The sequence below is a fragment of the Dendrobates tinctorius genome, unplaced genomic scaffold (assembly GCF_039654945.1).
Source record: "Dendrobates tinctorius isolate UK_male_01 unplaced genomic scaffold, ASM3965494v1 ptg000219l, whole genome shotgun sequence".
NCBI lineage: Eukaryota > Metazoa > Chordata > Amphibia > Anura > Dendrobatidae > Dendrobates > Dendrobates tinctorius.
In genome coordinates, this window is record NW_027361886.1 from 6,020,785 (window position 1) to 6,038,983 (window position 18,199).

Sequence of the window (18,199 nt, forward strand, 5' to 3'; positions counted from 1 at the left end):
TTAAATGGGTTGTCCACTTCTGGATCACTTTTACTGTACTGTTAACACTTTTAAAACGATAGAACAATGGCTGACACGCTTTTTTGTTTATTTGAAATACTGAAACTTAGAGGTTTAAAGATGAGCTAAAATTGTAAAGTGTCATTCAAAACTACAGCTCATCCCACAGGAAACATGCTTGTACACATGTCCATGAAAAAATAGAGTTATGACTCTTGGAAGAATGAAAAGATTGCATAGAGAGCTATAATTGGCTTTGACAGGAAGAAGTTAAAAATGTCCAATCGCTTCTCGACAGATATTAGTAGATTAGCATGGGCAAATTGTAGTATCACGACAGGATTGAACTGCAAAGTTTAATAGTATGTTGCCATAAAGGCACTTTGATCTACAGTGCCTTGTGAAAGTATTTGGCCCCCTGGTACTTTTCAACCTTTTCCCACATATCATGCGTCAAACATAAAGATACCAAATGTAAATTTTTGGTGAAGAGTCAACAAGTGGGACACAATTGTGAAGTTGAACGAAATTTATTGGTTATTTTAAATTTTTGTGGAAATTCAAAAACTGAAAAGTGGGGCGTGCAATATTATTCGGCCCCTTTAACTTAATACTTTGTTGCACCACCTTTTGCTGCGATTACAGTTGCAAGTCTCTTTGGGTATGTCTCCATTCTTGCCCATTCTTCTTGGGCAAACAGCTCAAGCTTAGTGAGGTTTGATGGAGATCGTTTGTGAACAGCAGTTTTCAGCTCCTTCCACAGATTCTCGATTGGATTCAGGTTTGGACTTTGACTTGGCCTTTCTAATACCTGGATACGTTTATTTGTGAACTATTCCATTGGAGATTTTGCTTTATGTTTGGGATCATTGTCTTGTTGGAAGACAAATCTCGGTCCCAGTCTCTGGTCTTTTGCAGACTCCAACAGGTTTTCTTCAAGAATGGTCCAGTATTTGGTTCCATCCATTTTCCCATGAATTTTAACCATCTTCCCTGTCCCTGTTGAAGAAAAGCAGCCCCAAACCATAATGCTGCCACCACCATGTTTGACAGTGGGGATGGTGTGTTCAGGGTGATGAGCTGTGTTGCCTTTACGCCAAATAAATCGTTTGGCATTGTTGCCAAAAAGTTGATTTTGGTTTCATCTGAACAGAGCACCTTCTTCCACTTGTTTGGTGTGTCTCTCAGGTGGCTTGTTGCAAACTTTAAATGACACTTTTTATGGCGATCTTTGAGAAATGGCTTTCTTGCCACTCTTCCATAAAGGCTAGATTTGTGCAGTGTACGACTGATTGTTGTCCTATGGACAGACTGTCCCACCTCAGCTGCAGATTTCTGCAGTTCATCTAGAGTGATCATGGGCCTCTTGACTGCATCTCTGATCAGTCTTCTCCTTGTTTGAGATGAAAGTTTAGAGGGACGACCGGGTCTTGGTAGATTTGCAGTGGTATGATACTCCTTCCATTTCAATATGATCGCTTGCACAGTGCCCCTTGGGATGTTTAAAGTTTTGGAAATCCTTTTGTATCCAAATCCGGCTTTAAACTTCTCCACGGACTTCTATCACGGACCTGCCTGTTGTGTTCCTTGGTCTTCATGATGCTCTGTGCTTCAAACAGAACCCTGAGACTATCACAGAGCAGGTGCATTTATACGGAGACTTGATTACACACAGGTGGATTATATTTATCATTAGTCATTTATGACAACATTGGATCATTCAGAGATCCACAATGAAATTCTGGAGTGAGTAAGCTGCACTGAAAGTAAAGGGGCCGAATAATATTGCAGGCCCCACTTTTCAGTTTTTGATTTTTCACAAAAATTTAAAATAACCAATACATTTTGCTCGGCTTCACAATTGTGTCCCACTTGTTGATTCTTCACCAAAAATTTACATTTGATATCTTTGTGTTTGAAGCATGATATGTGGAAAAAGGTTGAAAAGTTCCAGGGGGCCTGAATACTTTTGCAAGGCACTGTATTTATGCTCTGCATATACAATTTGGTAAGATATTTTTGAATGAAGGCCATATCACTTTGGATATATTTGAGATATTGAAGGGAGGGGGAAACAGGATGTAGTGAACCTTTCCTTCTGTTATGTTTCTCTTCTAGAGCCCAACACCAATATCCCGTGGATTATCAGGGACCACCAGAGGTGTGCTGCATACGTTCCCGCCTACGACTAAGCTGTCTAATGCAGCCACCCTTGCCAACCGGTCCATAAAACCCGGAGAGCGATCTGTGAACAAAACTAATCTGACATCTGGAAACTGGAAGAAATCCCCGATTAATGCAGGTAATTACATTTAGGAGGCTTTAACGGACAAGATGGTGGTGGAGCAGTAATTCCTCCCCCCACCCCCACATAGTTTTTATTTAAAATCTTTAACAAATCCAAATTTACCATGTATGTGGTAGAATCTCGTATACAAAACAGTTGAGATGGTACAAGTAGCTAGGTGAGGAATTTTATCACTTTCCGCAAATTTGGATTAAAGGGTCAAGTCTAGTCTATTACTATTACATTGCTTACTATGGCCATATGGCCAGTATTTCTATTCCAATGATTTTGTACACATTCCTTGTAATGTAAACCACTTGCCACACCACACCTGTGTTGGTAAAAGTAAATCCCCAGTAAAGTATTGTTGTTTTTAAAGTAAAGTGTTTATATGTATGGTGCACTTTGTAGACCGTGTTTCATTGGAAAGAAAACTGTCCATGATGGACAGTAGTTCAGAGAAAATAGTCGCCTTTTCAAAAAAGCATCATCGGAAAACCAGGTAAGTAGTGTCACCGCAATAAAATATGACCTAGAGCCTATTGGGTCTATGCCCAGTGTAAGCAATAAGTTCAGGGGGAGCCGGTCTCCAGGGAGTATGGGCTCGAATCATTGGTGGCACAGTGGAGGATGCAGACACTTCTGTGTGGTTTTCCCATGATGCTTTTTTGAAAAGGCGACTATATGATAAAGGCCAATGATTGGCCAAAACGTCGTTTAAATTGTCGCTTCACCTATCAGCATCAAATAAATACTCACCTGAAGCATTATTTTTCTTGTACGTGTGCAGTGATTTTTCTCTGAACTTATGCTTATTGGACCTCAGGTTCCTTTCACTAGCACTGTTTCGCAAAAAGTCGAGTGCTAACCATTTTTTTTCTTCCTACATGATGGACAGTAGCCAATATTGCTTGCTGGTTCAATTTCCTCTTATAATTAAGCAGCTTGTTGTATTTTCCCCCTTGGGTATTGCAGTATATCATTACATCAAATGGGTATAATTGTTTTCTATAGGACAAACATCTAGTCAGAGAGTCATAGCAACACAACAATCAAAGAAACAATCAGTCGAGATGCACAGGGGTAAGCAATATGGGTAATGTTGTTGCTGCAACAATTTTACCTGAATATATCATGCAGCATTTAAATTTTTTTTTCTAGAGCAATAGTTTTATTAATGGTAAAGATGGAAGTATGTAAATGTGATTATTTTTTTTTTTTTCTTCTTCTTCTTCTTCCCTTTTGCGTGTATGGAAAATCTTATTTAAATTGTCAGTCACCATTAAGTGTAATATAGAAGTCAGTGAGTCAGTCTGCTTATCTATGGTACGTGTGGTTGTTGTGTAAAAAAGAAAAAAAAAAAAAAACCTGCCAAATTTGATTTCTAAGGCCTGTTTCACACTTCCGTTTTTGTGTCCGCCAAACGGATCCGTTTCCGTTTTTTTGACGGAAACTGATGCAAACGGATCCGTTTTTAAAAAAACGGATCCGTTTTTTTGACGGATCCGCGGTAACCGTAATGGAAGTCTATGGGACAAAAAAAACGGATCCTGCAAAAAATGGCGGATCCGTTTTTTTACGGAAAACAACGGATTTTGACGGATTTGAAAAAACGGAAGTGTGAAACAGGCCTAAGAAATAATGCAATTTTACTTCAAGTCTATATCCTCACCTTGTCCAATTCTGTGTATATGTCCACATAGAAATATTTTTCCCACACAGTATGGTACCGCTTACATTGCCCTACAGTGCTGCCCGCTCATACACACCTGCTACAACTACTCGCCTACATTGCCCTACAGTGCTTCCCGCTCATACGCACATGCTACAACTACCTGCTTACATTGCCCTACAGTGCTGCCCGCTCATACGCACATGCTACAACTACTCGCCTACATTGCCCTACAGTGCTTCCCGCTCATACGCACATGCTACAACTACCTGCTTACATTGCCCTACAGTGCTGCCCGCTCATACACACCTGCTACAACTACTCGCCTACATTGCCCTACAGTGCTTCCCGCTCATACACACATGCTACAACTACTCGCCTACATTGCCCTACAGTGCTTCCCGCTCATACACACATGCTACAACTACTCGCCTACATTGCCCTACAGTGCTTCCCGCTCATACACACCTGCTACAACTACCTGCTTACATTGCCCTACAGTGCTGCCCGCTCATACACACCTGCTACAACTACTCGCCTACATTGCCCTACAGTGCTTCCCGCTCATACACACATGCTACAACTACTCGCCTACATTGCCCTACAGTGCTGCCCGCTCATACACACCTGCTACAACTACCTGCTTACATTGCCCTACAGTGCTGCCCGCTCATACACACTTGCTACAACTACCTGCTTACATTGCCCCACAGTGCTGCCCGCTCATACACACCTGCTACATCTACTCGCCTACATTGCCCTACAGTGCTTCCCGCTCATACACACCTGCTACAACTACCTGCTTACATTGCCCTACAGTGCTGCCCGCTCATACACACCTGCTACATCTACTCGCCTACATTGCCCTACAGTGCTTCCCGCTCATACACACATGCTACAACTACCTGCTTACATTGCCCTACAGTGCTGCCCGCTCATACACACATGCTACAACTACCTGCTTACATTGCCCTACAGTGCTGCCCGCTCATACACACCTGCTACATCTACTCGCCTACATTGCCCTACAGTGCTTCCCGCTCATACACACATGCTACAACTACTCGCCTACATTGCCCTACAGTGCTTCCCGCTCATACACACATGCTACAACTACCTGCTTACATTGCCCTACAGTGCTGCCCGCTCACACACCTGCTACAACTACCTGCTTAAATTGCCCTACAGTGCTGCCCGCTCATACACACCTGCTACAACTACAGGCACATGTGCACTCGCTCTTGCACAATTTATTGCATCAACACACATCCCCCTTTCACGTGATCCAAAGATCCTGGCAGGCCCTTCAGGCACTGATTCACTGGTTTTGATGTTAGTCTTGATGAGGAGCTGTCCTGGAGTCAGGTGCTTCTGATTCGTTGAGACTTGCACCTTTTAAAGAATGTTGCACGTCTGAAAATTGCACTCGTGCACCTTGCCACAAATCTTACTCCAGTTGATTGGAGTAAGATTGTGACATACGGGACACCACTGCTCCTCATGAATTTGTCAAGTGAGGCTTACCATTCTCTGTCCTGAGCCAGCTCTGCCCACTTTATCAGAGCTGGGTGAAAAGAATGTGAATTCCAAGTCTAAATTTTAATGCAGCCTAAAATTATGTTTTTGTACCCCCCCCCCCCCCCCACCACCACCACCACCACCAATAAAAGCTTTTTTGAATCAGGCTGTCAGTCTTCTCATAAGCTGGTGGAGGGAAGGACCTGTCTGCTGACTGTTACAATGTTGTTCAGTTGTATCTTTGTGCTGAGTACACAAATACAGCTGATGTCCTCAAATTCAGCACAGTCCCTCTGGAGCAAGCACATTTGGGAGGTATGCTCTCTAAATACTGTTAAGAGATGACCAGACAAGATGCCCTCCTAAACATATACCAAAGAAAAAGCTACAGTCATAAAATCAGATTAGAGAACAGATATGTAATGGATTCTGTCTAAATATGATCCTGTATCAGATATTAAACAATCTTTAGTTTCCCTTTTTATAGTTTCCACCCAGTTGTCCTTTCCTATGTGCAGTTCCTACTTTAATAAGACCCATGTATGATACACAGGGTCATTTACTGTATGTCAATTTGGATAATAGACTACACATTCATTATATCAAACAGCCATGTGTCTCTATATTTTTCTGTACATCGAATTCTATTCTGCATCAACTGTGATCTAGTTCTGTCCAACACATGTTGCTAAATAGTCCAGCTGGACATTATTTATGGGATATGTAGTAGTAGATTGCTGCTATCTAATTAAAGGAATTTAGTTCTAACATTTATTTCAAGAAAAAAATCAAAAGGTCAATAAATATTTGGAATTCATTGTGTTATTAAGGGTCTTGTTCATCTAAAAATAGTTTCCAGAGCTCAGAAACTAAACGTACTTTTTAATTTTAGTGTGCCGTTTACAATAAAAGAATATCTGTCTAGCACAGCTAATCAAATTGTGCGCTTGATCTAGGGAAAAAACGATTGAGAATGAAGGGGCCCAGTGCTGATTCATTCTTTCCCTGCACCTCAACCACATGGCTGTGCAGGGAATTACAGCTGACTCTATTCACCTGAATAATTTGTACAGCAGTGACCAGGGAAGGCTATGAAGATACCAATTACATATTCAACACGGCTACATCTTCACTCTCTACTTTCCGAGAGGCACTCAAGCTACCTGTCTATGCAAGGAACTTCAGCTGGTCCCATTCACCTAAATACATTTGTAGTGCTGTACTCTATACAGTGAATTGTTGGGAAAAGAAAGTCTTTATGAATGAGTCCTAGTGCTCAATCAGATTACCGCCGGTCAGAGACTTGCGTGAGCTAGCAGCTGTGACCGGCGATATAAACTTTACTGCCGATCACAGAGGCATCAGCTGATGGGTGTACTACTTTCATCAGCCAATCCCTGCTGTCGCTGATGACCGTAAGAGCAGGTGCCGCTGATGGGTGTATTAATCGGCCTGCGCAAAAAAAATAACAATCTTACCGCCAATCAGAGCCAATGTTTTGAATGGGCCCTGGGTTCTAGTACCCAAACCGAACTTCGTTTTTTGTTTTTTTTTGTTTGTTTTTTAAACACTTCTGCCGAACCTGCCAGACCCGGACTTCCAGGGTCACTAGTAATGATTTCTTCCAGGCTCTGGGACATGCTGTGTCTGGAAGAAAACGGTCTTCTGTCTTCATTAGCGTACTAGTTCTCTCCCACTAGCATCACAATGCCCTTTGATATGTAGTGATGGTGTCACGACTCGGTTGGCAGGTGACCCGGGAACAGGAGCTCCTACCCTAGCTCACCATATTCCCCAGGTTAATTCTGAAGGTGAAGATGCTGGGGCCACCAACCTTGCATTATCTCCTGTATCCACCCTCCGTCTGTACCCTTCCCCCACCCAGCGAAGAGGGGAGCACCCGCGCACCGCAGTACAGCAACCAGACAAAAAGGCAACACGATCAAGGGCAACTGAAAATACCAGGCATACTAATATTCACTCACATATACCAGAGGAATGCAGTGAAGAGTTGGAGTGAAAAACCAAAGTAAAAGGAGGAAAGGGAGTTATCACACTTACAAACCCAAGCAACAGTCACAGATAAATCTCCTTTTCATATAACCACCAAACAACTCTCCTCTAAGCCATGCAGCATAAGCTAGCTCTGATGTTTCATTCAGGATCCAGATTATATAGGGGATAGGAGGGACTAACTGAGCTCGGCTGAGAGCTCAGACTCAGAGCTCTCAACGTGACCGATTAACCCCTGTTCTGCTAAAAGAAATTAACACCATTTAAAAGAAGGTGAAGTGCTTATTTTCAGAGTAGGAAAAATCAGATGCTGTGGTCTTCTGGCTCCTCTCTGTTGCGGTAACCCTGTGACAGCTTGCCCCAGAATCCAAGCCTGTGCCCTGCTATGGGCATTGGGTTCTTCTTTCTTCTGCCCAGGTGCTGGCAAGTCATTGATACTTCTGCTCCAGTGACCTCTGGTGTGCATGGTGAGGAGGTGCTGTCCTCACTAGGACGTCTGAGTCAGTGTCAATTTTGGTGGTGTTTTGAGTCTGTATTAAATGGACACTCCTAAAATATATAATAAATTGGTCCAGTAGTTCAATGCAGGATGTGCTGTAAATGTTTTCAGTTTGGGAAAATTAAGAAGTGTGTTTAAATGTCTGTTCTTTTCCTGATGTAAGGATCTAGGCTTTTAGTTAAGATGAATCTGTGCTGCACTTTATGTACATGCTCAGTAGTGAGGCAGTGCTGCGGGATCAGGAGTCAGGGAAATGTCCTATAAATGTCTGTTCTGTTCCTGATCTAATGATCTGGGCTTTTAGGTGAGATGAATCTGTGCTGCACTTTATGTACATGCTCAGTAGTGAGGCAGTGCTGCGGGATCAGGAGTCAGGGAAATGTCCTATAAATGTCTGTTCTGTTCCTGATCTAATGATCTGGGCTTTTAGGTGAGATGAATCTGTGCTGCACTTTATGTACATGCTCTGTAGTGACCAGTGCTGTGGGGTCAGGAGTCAGGGAAATGTCCTATAAATGTCTGTTCTGTTCCTGATCTAATGATCTGGGCTTTTAGGTGAGATGATTCTGTGCTGCACTTTATGTACAGGCTCAGTAGTGAGGCAGTGCTGTGGGGTCAGGAGTCAGGGAAATGTCCTATAAATGTCTGTTCTGTTCCTGATTTAATCATCTGGGCGTTTAGGTGAGATGAATCTGTGCTGCACTTTATGTACATGCTCCGTATTAAGGCAGTGCTGTGGGGTCAGAAGTCGGGCAAATTGAGGAGTCGGAGTCTGAGGTTTGGCTCACCGACTCCACAGCCCTGCTCCCCACTTAGTGACTTGCCTGCGCAGAAGAAAGAAGCCGCCAATTCCCCTAGAAGGGCAGAAACATCAAGTGTGATTGCACTATTGCAGGGTGCGGGATTGCGGGCCCACCACTATACGTCACAGGGGACGGTGATGCTGATGGGTAAGGGGTAGTACGCACTATATGCCCCAGAGCCAGGAAGAACTCATTACCATAAATGAATAAAAGATGATTTTTCCACAACAAGACCGCAGATATGGGCAAACAGTTATGACTATTTTAACCATTCTATAATGTGTATGCCCATATTAATAGGTTTAATACGTCCAAGAGGTTGACCGATTCCCTTTAAAGTAGAAACAGAACTCATTTTCTTCTTGTTGCTGTCAACCAATTATGGTACCTTTTGGGTGGTGTATTTACATGTGGTAGACTTATTGCAGAAATTGACAGCTACTGTATATAATTTTATTAACGCGTACCTGCATTTTCACAATAAAGTGACTATAAGCCAGAACTCTGCAGTATAATAATCTTTCTAAATCACTTTTTTTTTTTTTTTTTTTATATATAATATTACGCAGAACGGACCAGCAAAAAGTCTGTGCCTAGGGCTACACTAAACTAACCAGAGTCCTTCTCCTGCTTGGCCCATATCTTCAGTGCACGTCATAGGATTTTACAGCACACACGTCTGCACTGAAGATGGTAACTGATCGTGACAAGCGAGACACTCCTAGAGTAGCCTGCAGGACACACTTAGGGTGGTCTGTACTGCAAGTTACTAGAAAAACTTCTAATAGAGTGATTTAGAAAAAAATGATACTGCAGAGTACCTGCTGTAATTTTCTTGTGAAAGTATAGGTATGTCTTAATATTACATCAATATCATTTTATAGTTATTTTAGCCCTGCTGACTCCCATCTGGAGTGACCTCATGTGAAGAAAGTGGTTGTACCATGTTGTTGGTTTAATGGTGGTATAGTATAATTTTTTTAACCATATGACTTGATGCCTTGCAGGAGGGACTTTAGCCTTTGTGAACCCAGGCCTCACTGTGCACAAGTCACCATCTGTGGACCGTCAACGGGAATACCTCCTAGATATGATTCCTTCCCGCTCAATCACCCAGTCTTCTACGTGGAAATAATGAATGCGTTCTTCAGCAATGACAGAAATAAAGACAAATAATAATGAACGCAAACATGGAGAACATGAGAAAAGTAAGAAAGGACTCTTTCAGAAAGGAGTTTTCCCTAACAGGAGAGAAAAGGATCCTCTCTCATCAGTTTTCCTTCCTTGACATTTTTCTACTACACATGGAAAGCTTGGTAGTGACCCACAGATGATGTCTTTCGTGCTTTCTTGAAGAAAGAGGAGTGCATAGGAAAAAGGAAGCCACTTTGTTTTTCCCTATGGAAACTTTCATCTAGACTGGCATGACATCCTTATACTACAGTTTGCCATGCTCCTGATTCATACTTTTTCTCCATTCAGGTCTATTTTCCCTAAATAAACTATTATATCCTCTACTAAGGCATCAGATTTTTCAAAAGTGTGTTTTGAAGATGTAACTGGATTATTTTTTTTTTTTTTTTTTTTTATAGATATTTGTTTTTCTCATGGGCTACATTTATCAGGTCCACTTCTGATTCTGGAGCAGAACAGGTCCAGTCAGAAAAAAATGCATTTTGTAATGCAACAAATATAGTTATATTTAAATAAATCTATGAAAAATATTACGTTTTATGCCCATAGAATTTTGCTGTGGGTGATCCAGCCACTTAGATATAATCTGATGGATATTTCCAGGATAATAAGACTGCCTCTTGTAACCAGTTTGTATGGTTTTGACTGGACGCAAGGTTGGAAGCTAAAAAAAAATAAAAATCTGACATTGGTTTGTTACCTTATCTTTAGGTAAATGCTGCATTGGTCAAGACTTCCTCTTTTTTCAGGCTGTATCTGTGGCTTTCCTCTCCTGGCTTTGCAAAAAAAAATATTGCAACAATAAAAAGGAAAGCCATGTTAGGATAGTCTACTTGCCATCTGTCCACTGTATCGTCCTAGTCCATCAAGTTTCCCTTTTATATACCATGCTTCTATTTCAGGAACGTGGAAGCGAAGGATTGGCAGAGAAAAAAAAACTACACCTGATGGCTACATCCTCTTTTACCCCCTAAATATTCTTTTAATTATTTTTCTGTTGTGTGAATATCAATGTTTAGATAAACTTTTGATATATGCAGTTGCTTAAGGGTTAGGTTATATATATATATATTTTTTTTATTTTATTTTTTTTTTTTTTGTGAGGGAAGGGAGACTTTGTATAAAAGGAAAAAAAATAGAATTTAAACTTGACTGTGTGTATGATAAACAAGCCGTATGAGAGAATATTATATATATTTTTTTCCATTCCAAAATGTACGGCTGTTTTCAGGGGAAGGTTTGGTAGTATCTTAATTTTTCTTTTACAATTTTCACATTTTGCCGGAGAGCAGACATTGTTAATGGTTTTAACAAAACTACTGTTTTTTTCAGTCTTTTAACAAGAACTCATCTATTTAATATTCAATATCCCGTAAAATGTAAATGGTTTGGGTGCTTTATTGGGTAACCTTGCCCCTGACTATTGGAAATGCACCTCCAGTAGCATTTGTGGGGTGTTTTTTTTTTTTTTTTTTCTAATATATTAAATAAAAAGATCCCATGATTGTATTCATTGCAAGTATATATTTATTCAATTACCTGTATATTTTTCCCTCTGAAATATTTTTTATACAGGAGCACCTCCTTAGAATTACATTTTTTGATTCTCAAAACTCTTAAAATGAGGACAAAATGGTTTAGGATATTATTGCTTGTACCTGCTCCCCTGTGACTTCTCTATTGTAGAACACTCTTCCCAGTGGATTTTTTTTTTTTTTGTTCTTTTGTACACTTGATTTCAGGTGGTACAGGTTTCCCACCACATCCCCGACTATGGGGAAAAGAATAGTGTATGAGAGCCTGCCAGAATGTGTGGAATCAGGGGGGTTGCCCCATCACTGGTAGAACTAGCCGTTTCTATTTACTCACACTGGCCAGAACCGCATTTCTGAATAATAAATAACTAAGCCAACTTCATTTTCTTCGTGTTTTTGTTAGCAAAGAGTGAAGCCGATTAGTGTATGAATATGGCTGGTGGCGTTACACATTTTAATGACCCTGCAAATGGGATCTGTGACCTTTTCCTGTCATGTCTGTTGCATGGAGAATCTAAGACCTCAACAATATTGAAGCCTGTTGTAATGTACATGTTTGCTGTGGATCGGCCTGCAGAAAATCTGCAGCTTAAGGGTATGTTTCCCCTGTGGCGTATTTGCTGCGGATTGGACGCTGCGTACAGCCGCAGCGTCCAAATGTTACAGCATAGTGGATGGGATGTTATTAAATCCCAGATCCACTATGCGTGCACTCGCCGGGGTCATTCATAAGTCTGCAGTCAAAAAGTGATTGAAGACCTATCGATTCAGCCCGGACAAACCCTTTACTTCAGTGCTAGTTAAATAGGTGAGATTACCACAAATCTCCTCTATATATTGTATAAATTGATATGCAATGAGATTTTTAAAATCTATGGTACATTTTTTCTTTCTAAAGAACTCGCTGCTATTCTCACTATTTGAAAATGTGCAGCAAAGTTTGCATTTTACTTAAATGTGGATTTTACTGTAGCTATGCTTGGGGGGGGGGGGGGGGGGGGAAATCTGCACCAAATCTAGATATGAACATACGTACTGTTGTTCAGAACTGTCCTGTGTCCTTATACGTCCTGGAAATCTACAAATAAGTAGCTGGCTGGTAGTATTCCTTTTTTTTTTTTGGGCCTGAGTGTCGCGCTGCTGTGCGAGCTCCTGCTGGAGACCCGCCATCCGGGGAGCGCTAGTGGGGTCAGAGGCCTGTAAGGACGACAGACTGGATTCCATAGATTTGAGGAAGGACATTATCCTCGTCTGGTTCTCCCGTAAGAACAAGAGTTCCTTTTGAGTCGGGGTCGAGGTACCAGCGGGGTCCATGGCCTGACTATACTGTGAGACTGGAGAGCTCCGGGAGTTGAACTCTCAGGACCGCGACGACGAACCTCCCTCGGGCGAGCTGGCCAGGTGTACCAACCCCTATACAAGGAGCGTTAGGGGCAGACCCACGGGAGACTATTGCTGCAGAAGCTGATACCTGGGAACAGCCAGAAGGAGAAGCAGGCAGGGGACATACAGGCGACCAGATGGGAGATGGCGACGACCACAGGGGAGACTGCTGTAGCCACGGGGACGGAGGTGGACAGTAAGGAAGGAGGCAGGAATGGGTTCTGGGTGAGGCACTGGAACAGGCAGATGAAGGCAGGAATGGACTGGACCTGGAAGGGAACACTGGGAGGTCACAAGTAGGGAAACTAGCGGAGGACCAGGAAGGTACAAAGCGCAGCGACAGGAGGAACGCAGACGAGCGTGGACCCGATATCAAACGTCAACCACAATTGATAGGCAGAGAGCATAGGGTGAGGCTGCCTGATATAGGGCACGCTGCAGAACTTCCAGGTCAGGGTGCAGCAGTGTCATGGGGCCAAGGGATAGGGTGCCTAGTCTAGGGGGGCGTGCCTAGATGTGCGCCTGCGAACCTAAGAGGGAGCAGCGGCCGGCCGCAGGACAGGAAGAGAGGCAGTTGATGGACAGGCACCAGCAGTGGGGGCGGGCCGAAAGGACCAGGAGCGCCGGGGAGCCCTGGGCGGCGTGGAGGCACGGGAGGTGGCGGTGCTGTGACAAGAGGAGCCGTGGCAGAGGCGGACAGGGCAGCGGTGGCAGGAGCAGGGCCAGGGGGAGCTGCGGCGGTCAGAGCAGCAGCTGCAGGGCGAGCGGGAGCCGTGGAATAAGAAGAGGTGAGTGTGACAGTGAGCTTACGGGACTGGGGAGAGTGAGCAGCCATTGACTTGATGGGTCTGTTGGGAAAGATGATGACTTCTAAGCAGACTTGTTAAGCAGAGTAGAAAAATGAAATAGCAGACACCTTATGGGATTCTGGTTAGTAAGGAAGTTATATCTGATCCAGAGAGTTAGGTCTGTCATCAGCATAGAGATGATACTGAAAGCCATGGGACTCTTAGCTGTCCCAGGCAGAAGGTGTAGATGGAGAAGAGCTTGGGTCCTAGACCTGAACCTTGGGGGACACAGACGGGTTGAGATGAGGTGTGTGTGAGTGGGAGCCTCTGACTGTCCGATCTCTTGTGTATTAAGAGGTCCTGGATAGGGCCAGATCTGTTATGCCAAGAGATTGAAGAATCTGAAGTAAGAAGGATTAGTCCACTGTCCAAGGCAGAGGACAGGTGCAGGATGAGGACGACCGAGGAGTGTCTCTTGGATTTGGCAGTTAGTAGGTCATTGGTGATTTTAGTCAGGGTAGTTTCAGTGGAGTGATGCAATCGGAAGCAATATTGTAAGTGGTCAGAGGGAGCAGGAGGAGAGGTGGGAGTACAGTGTAAGTTGGATGTGTTCCAGTAGTTTTAAGGCATAGGGAAGAAATAATAGGGGGTGATGGCTAGACACAGAGGATGGGTCAAAGGATGGCTCTTTGAGGATGGGTTTCATCAATGTATTATGTAGCAAGAGAGGAAGACACCCGTTGTTAGTGATAGGTTTCAAGAGATGGGTTGGGATGAAGACTAGTAAGGTTTGGGATGAGGTGGAGCAAGATCGGGCCAAGTGAACAGGTGGTGAGATGTGATCTTGAGAGTAGAGAGGAAAGTTCATCTTCTGTAATGGTAGAGAAGCTAGTTTTGGTAGAGGAGGGCTGAGTTTGTGCACTCTCTTCCGAGCCTGGTGCAGACTTGGGTTGCCAAGGGAGATACCTGGAACGCCGATGACTTGGACCGACTGGTCGAAAGGTATCTGGGTCCTTGGCAAGGCAACCCTTTCCATACTGGGAGGGCGGAGATTAAAAAGGGAGCGGGGCATCCGAATTCCAAGGGAGCAGCGAAGGTCATGCTAAGGGCCTCATTGGGGGATCCAATTTGCTGGAGATGTCATGACTCAGGTCATATAGCTGCTCATTGTCCCCTTACCACTGTGCAAATGGACTGTTGCATGGGACACTGGTGTTCATTCTACGAGTATCCAGCTTGCTGTATGGACTGTGCACCTGGCAAGGGGCCCTAAGCTTGTCCTGTGAAGTGAATGGCCTTGACCACTATACTCTGGGCGTTTGGTGACACTCGTGAGTGTCACACTCCCTCTCCAATTAATACCTGGGAAAGAGGTTCACCCAACATGGGGGCCTGTCTGTAAAAGAAGCATTCAATAAGGTAACCGTTATAAACTGAAAACCCTGGGTGTCGGGGGCTGACACCTGGTTTCCTGATTTCATATTGAGTGGTAACTTATTGTACCAGGTTACTAGGGTGAGGGAGTAGATGGTGCAGCAGTTGGTACCAGGACTCTATAGACAAAGGGTGTTGAACATGGCCCATTCACATGTCTTAGGTGGCCATCTGGGGGTGGACAAAACTCAATAACGGGTAATGCAGAGGTTCTATTGACCCAGATGATACTGGGAAATCCTAAGATATTGGAAGTCCTGACCCAACTGCCAGTTGACCGCTACCATCTCTCACTTTCAAAATCATCTCATGGCAGAGACACTGTCACCGGCCCAGAACCCACAGTGCTGAGAACTGGAATTTGTTTTTGTAGTTGCCAGGATGTACGCAGGTGGTTGAACATGAAATCCTGACGGAACCACGTGTGGGTGAGCCAACAGCCATATAGAATCCCTGAAGCCCACCACAAGATGTTTTCGAAGGAGGTAAGTAAAAGTTGAACCAAGGTGGCACTGAGGAGTCAAAGAATGGTGGGTTCAGCCCCACTGTCCATGTCTGGAAGCCCTGGGGGTGAGATTTCAGCAACCACCTCCCTGAACCTAATGAAAGGTTACTGTTAAGTCATTCTCAAAGTGTAAAGAAGACTGCCTCTTCTACACCTGACTGTTGCTTCCAGTATACCAGAATTCTGTTGGGGCTGCAAGGAGCCTCAGCTACGTTCCATAGGGCCATGGACTGGATATTGGCCCCTCATAAAAAGTAGGCGGCAGCTTCGACAACATTGTGACATTTAGCCCAGATTGGGGAAGTCATCTGCAGAAGGCCCAGGCCCTGCTGGAGGCGCTGAGGAAGTGGGGGGTTTGCGATATACCCAAAGAAGTGTGCCATGGGAAAAAAGAAGGGTTGGGCTACATAGTCAGAAGAAGCAAAGTAAATAAGGTGGAAGCAATCCAAAATTGTCTGAAACCGGTCTCCAAGAAACCGTTTCTGGCATTTCTAGGAATGGTGGTATACGATCACAAGTGTATCCCGAACTTCATCATGACAGCAGCACCTGACCTACCTTCTTAAGGGCACAAAGACATCAATGGCCAAATGGTTTCTTGAAGCAGAGATGGCATTCCAAAAGTTGAAACTCTGGGCTACAGGACTTCAATTTTCATGTGGAACACAGGACTGGGAAGCTGCACTGCAACACAGATGCCTTGTCTAGACTTCCCTGTTTGGTGACTGAAGGTGCCAAAACCCCGGGCTTTGGGTGTGGGGGAATGTGACAGTCACTGGCAAAGTACTAGAGGGGAGTTGTGAAGCACTGAGGTTGTTTTCTTCAGCAATATAAACCTAGGAAAAAATCATTCAGCACACAAACTGCTGAGGGGTTAATCATCCATATTTAATGCTAGGATGATTGAACAGAGTGGGAGGAGTCCAGAGGATAAATACCCAGCTTTCTGGATCAATGTGAGTGGGTGGATCTGGAGGTGCAAGCTCTGGAGATGTGCTTTTGTGTTAAGGAAAGCTGGATATATGGATATTGCAGGTCTCCTGGATTGAATTTCCATTGTTAAAGGACATGGATGCTGGAATCTAAAGGCCCCGTCACACATAGCGATCTCGCTAGCGAGATCGCTGCTGAGTCACAAGTTTTGTGACACAACAGCGATCTCACCAGCCAGATCGCTATGTGTGACAGCGATCAGCGACCGGCCCCCCTGCCGGTATCGCTGATTGCTCTTGGAAACCTCTGGACATTTCTTGCGTGCTGGCCAGCGGGAGATCAGCGACGAATCGCTGTGTGTGACAGGCGGGAGACCAGCGATCAGTGATAAAATAAAAAAAAAATATTGTTATTCTCACCTTCCGGCGTCCCGCGCAGCATTCCCGCCTCTCTCCACGCTCCGGTCCCAGTGATCCTTTGCAAGAATGACCGCGAGACTTCGCGATCCAGCAAGAACGGACGTCATCGCGGTAATTCTCGCAAAGGATTACTGGGACCGGAACGTGGAGAGAGGCGGGAATGCTGCGCGGGATGTCGGAAGGTAAGAATAACAATATTTTTTATTTTAATTCTATTTTTGACATGAATCAGCGCTGAACACAGCGATGCCGCACTCGCGGCGTCGCTGTGCTAATTGCTGGTGAAGCTGTCTGACAGCTCACCAGCGATCCTGACATGTTGATATCGTTGTCGGGATCGCTGGTAAGTCGCTTAGTGTGACGGGGCCTTAAGCCAGGTGGGCTAGCCAGCACTAATGTATGGACTTGTTACTTTGTTTTACCTTCTGCCGGACAAAGGCTGTATTATCGTTTTCTGGTGACGTAATTTGAGTATTGCAGTAAACCAGGCGGACTTTAAATAGAAACTGTTCCTGTGCTTACCTCTTTAAGAAGTTGAGTGAGTCGACCTACCACAAAAGGTTGCAGAAATTTATGATTGTGGATGAGAGGTAGAAGTGACTGTGGGGATGAGGTGAGGAGGACCAGAATTTGGAGAGGTCACTGGCAGTAATGAGAAGCAGAGAAAGTGTTAGGTGGGAGAGGGCATGAGATGGCTGTGTGAGAAACAGGATTTTATGGCTAGTTCATTACTAGGTGAAGGAAGGGATTGGGGGTTAGTAGGAAGTGTAGGACTATAGAGATGAGTGAAAACAAACAGTTTCCTGTGACTAAGCATACAAATATTGCAGACCTCTGGTAGTGTTCAAAATAGTAGTCTAATATGACCAGATTAATTACTGTTTTTGGTATAAATTATATTACCACATGTGAAACCATTTTACCAGTTGGTGCAGTAGAGTCTTTAAAAAAAAAAACAAAAAAAACTCAGTATTCATGATCTGCATATTTTTGTGTATTAGAATTAACTGAAAGGGGGTGTGTTCAAAATACAAAATAATAGCAGTGAGGAGTTCAATTAGTGAGGTCAATCATTCTGTGAAGAAACAGGTGTGAATCAGGTGGCCCTTATTTAAAGGTGAGGCCAGAATATGTTGTACATGCATTTTTCCTTGAAAGCCTGAGAAATATGGGTCGTTCAAGACCTTGTTCAGAAGAACAGTGTACTTTGATTAAA

The 18,199-nt window shown here is 43.8% G+C and overlaps 1 protein-coding gene across 6 annotated transcripts in view; it reads left to right on the plus strand.

Moving 5' to 3' along the window:
- GATAD2A (GATA zinc finger domain containing 2A) overlaps positions 1-10,690 on the plus strand; it is a 116,768-nt gene extending 106,078 nt beyond the window's left edge. For 4 of the 6 annotated variants that reach the window (XM_073555138.1, XM_073555137.1, XM_073555139.1 and 1 more), the window contains exons 9-11: positions 2,119-2,302; positions 3,302-3,370; positions 9,800-10,690. In XM_073555138.1, the coding sequence (XP_073411239.1) occupies positions 2,119-2,302; positions 3,302-3,370; positions 9,800-9,927 (381 nt within the window). In that variant the 3' untranslated portion in view covers positions 9,928-10,690. The remainder of the gene's footprint in view (positions 1-2,118; positions 2,303-3,301; positions 3,371-9,799) is intronic. The other 2 variants (XM_073555142.1, XM_073555141.1) reach the window with 1 other exon arrangement.
- The last annotated feature ends 7,509 nt before the right edge of the window (positions 10,691-18,199 follow it).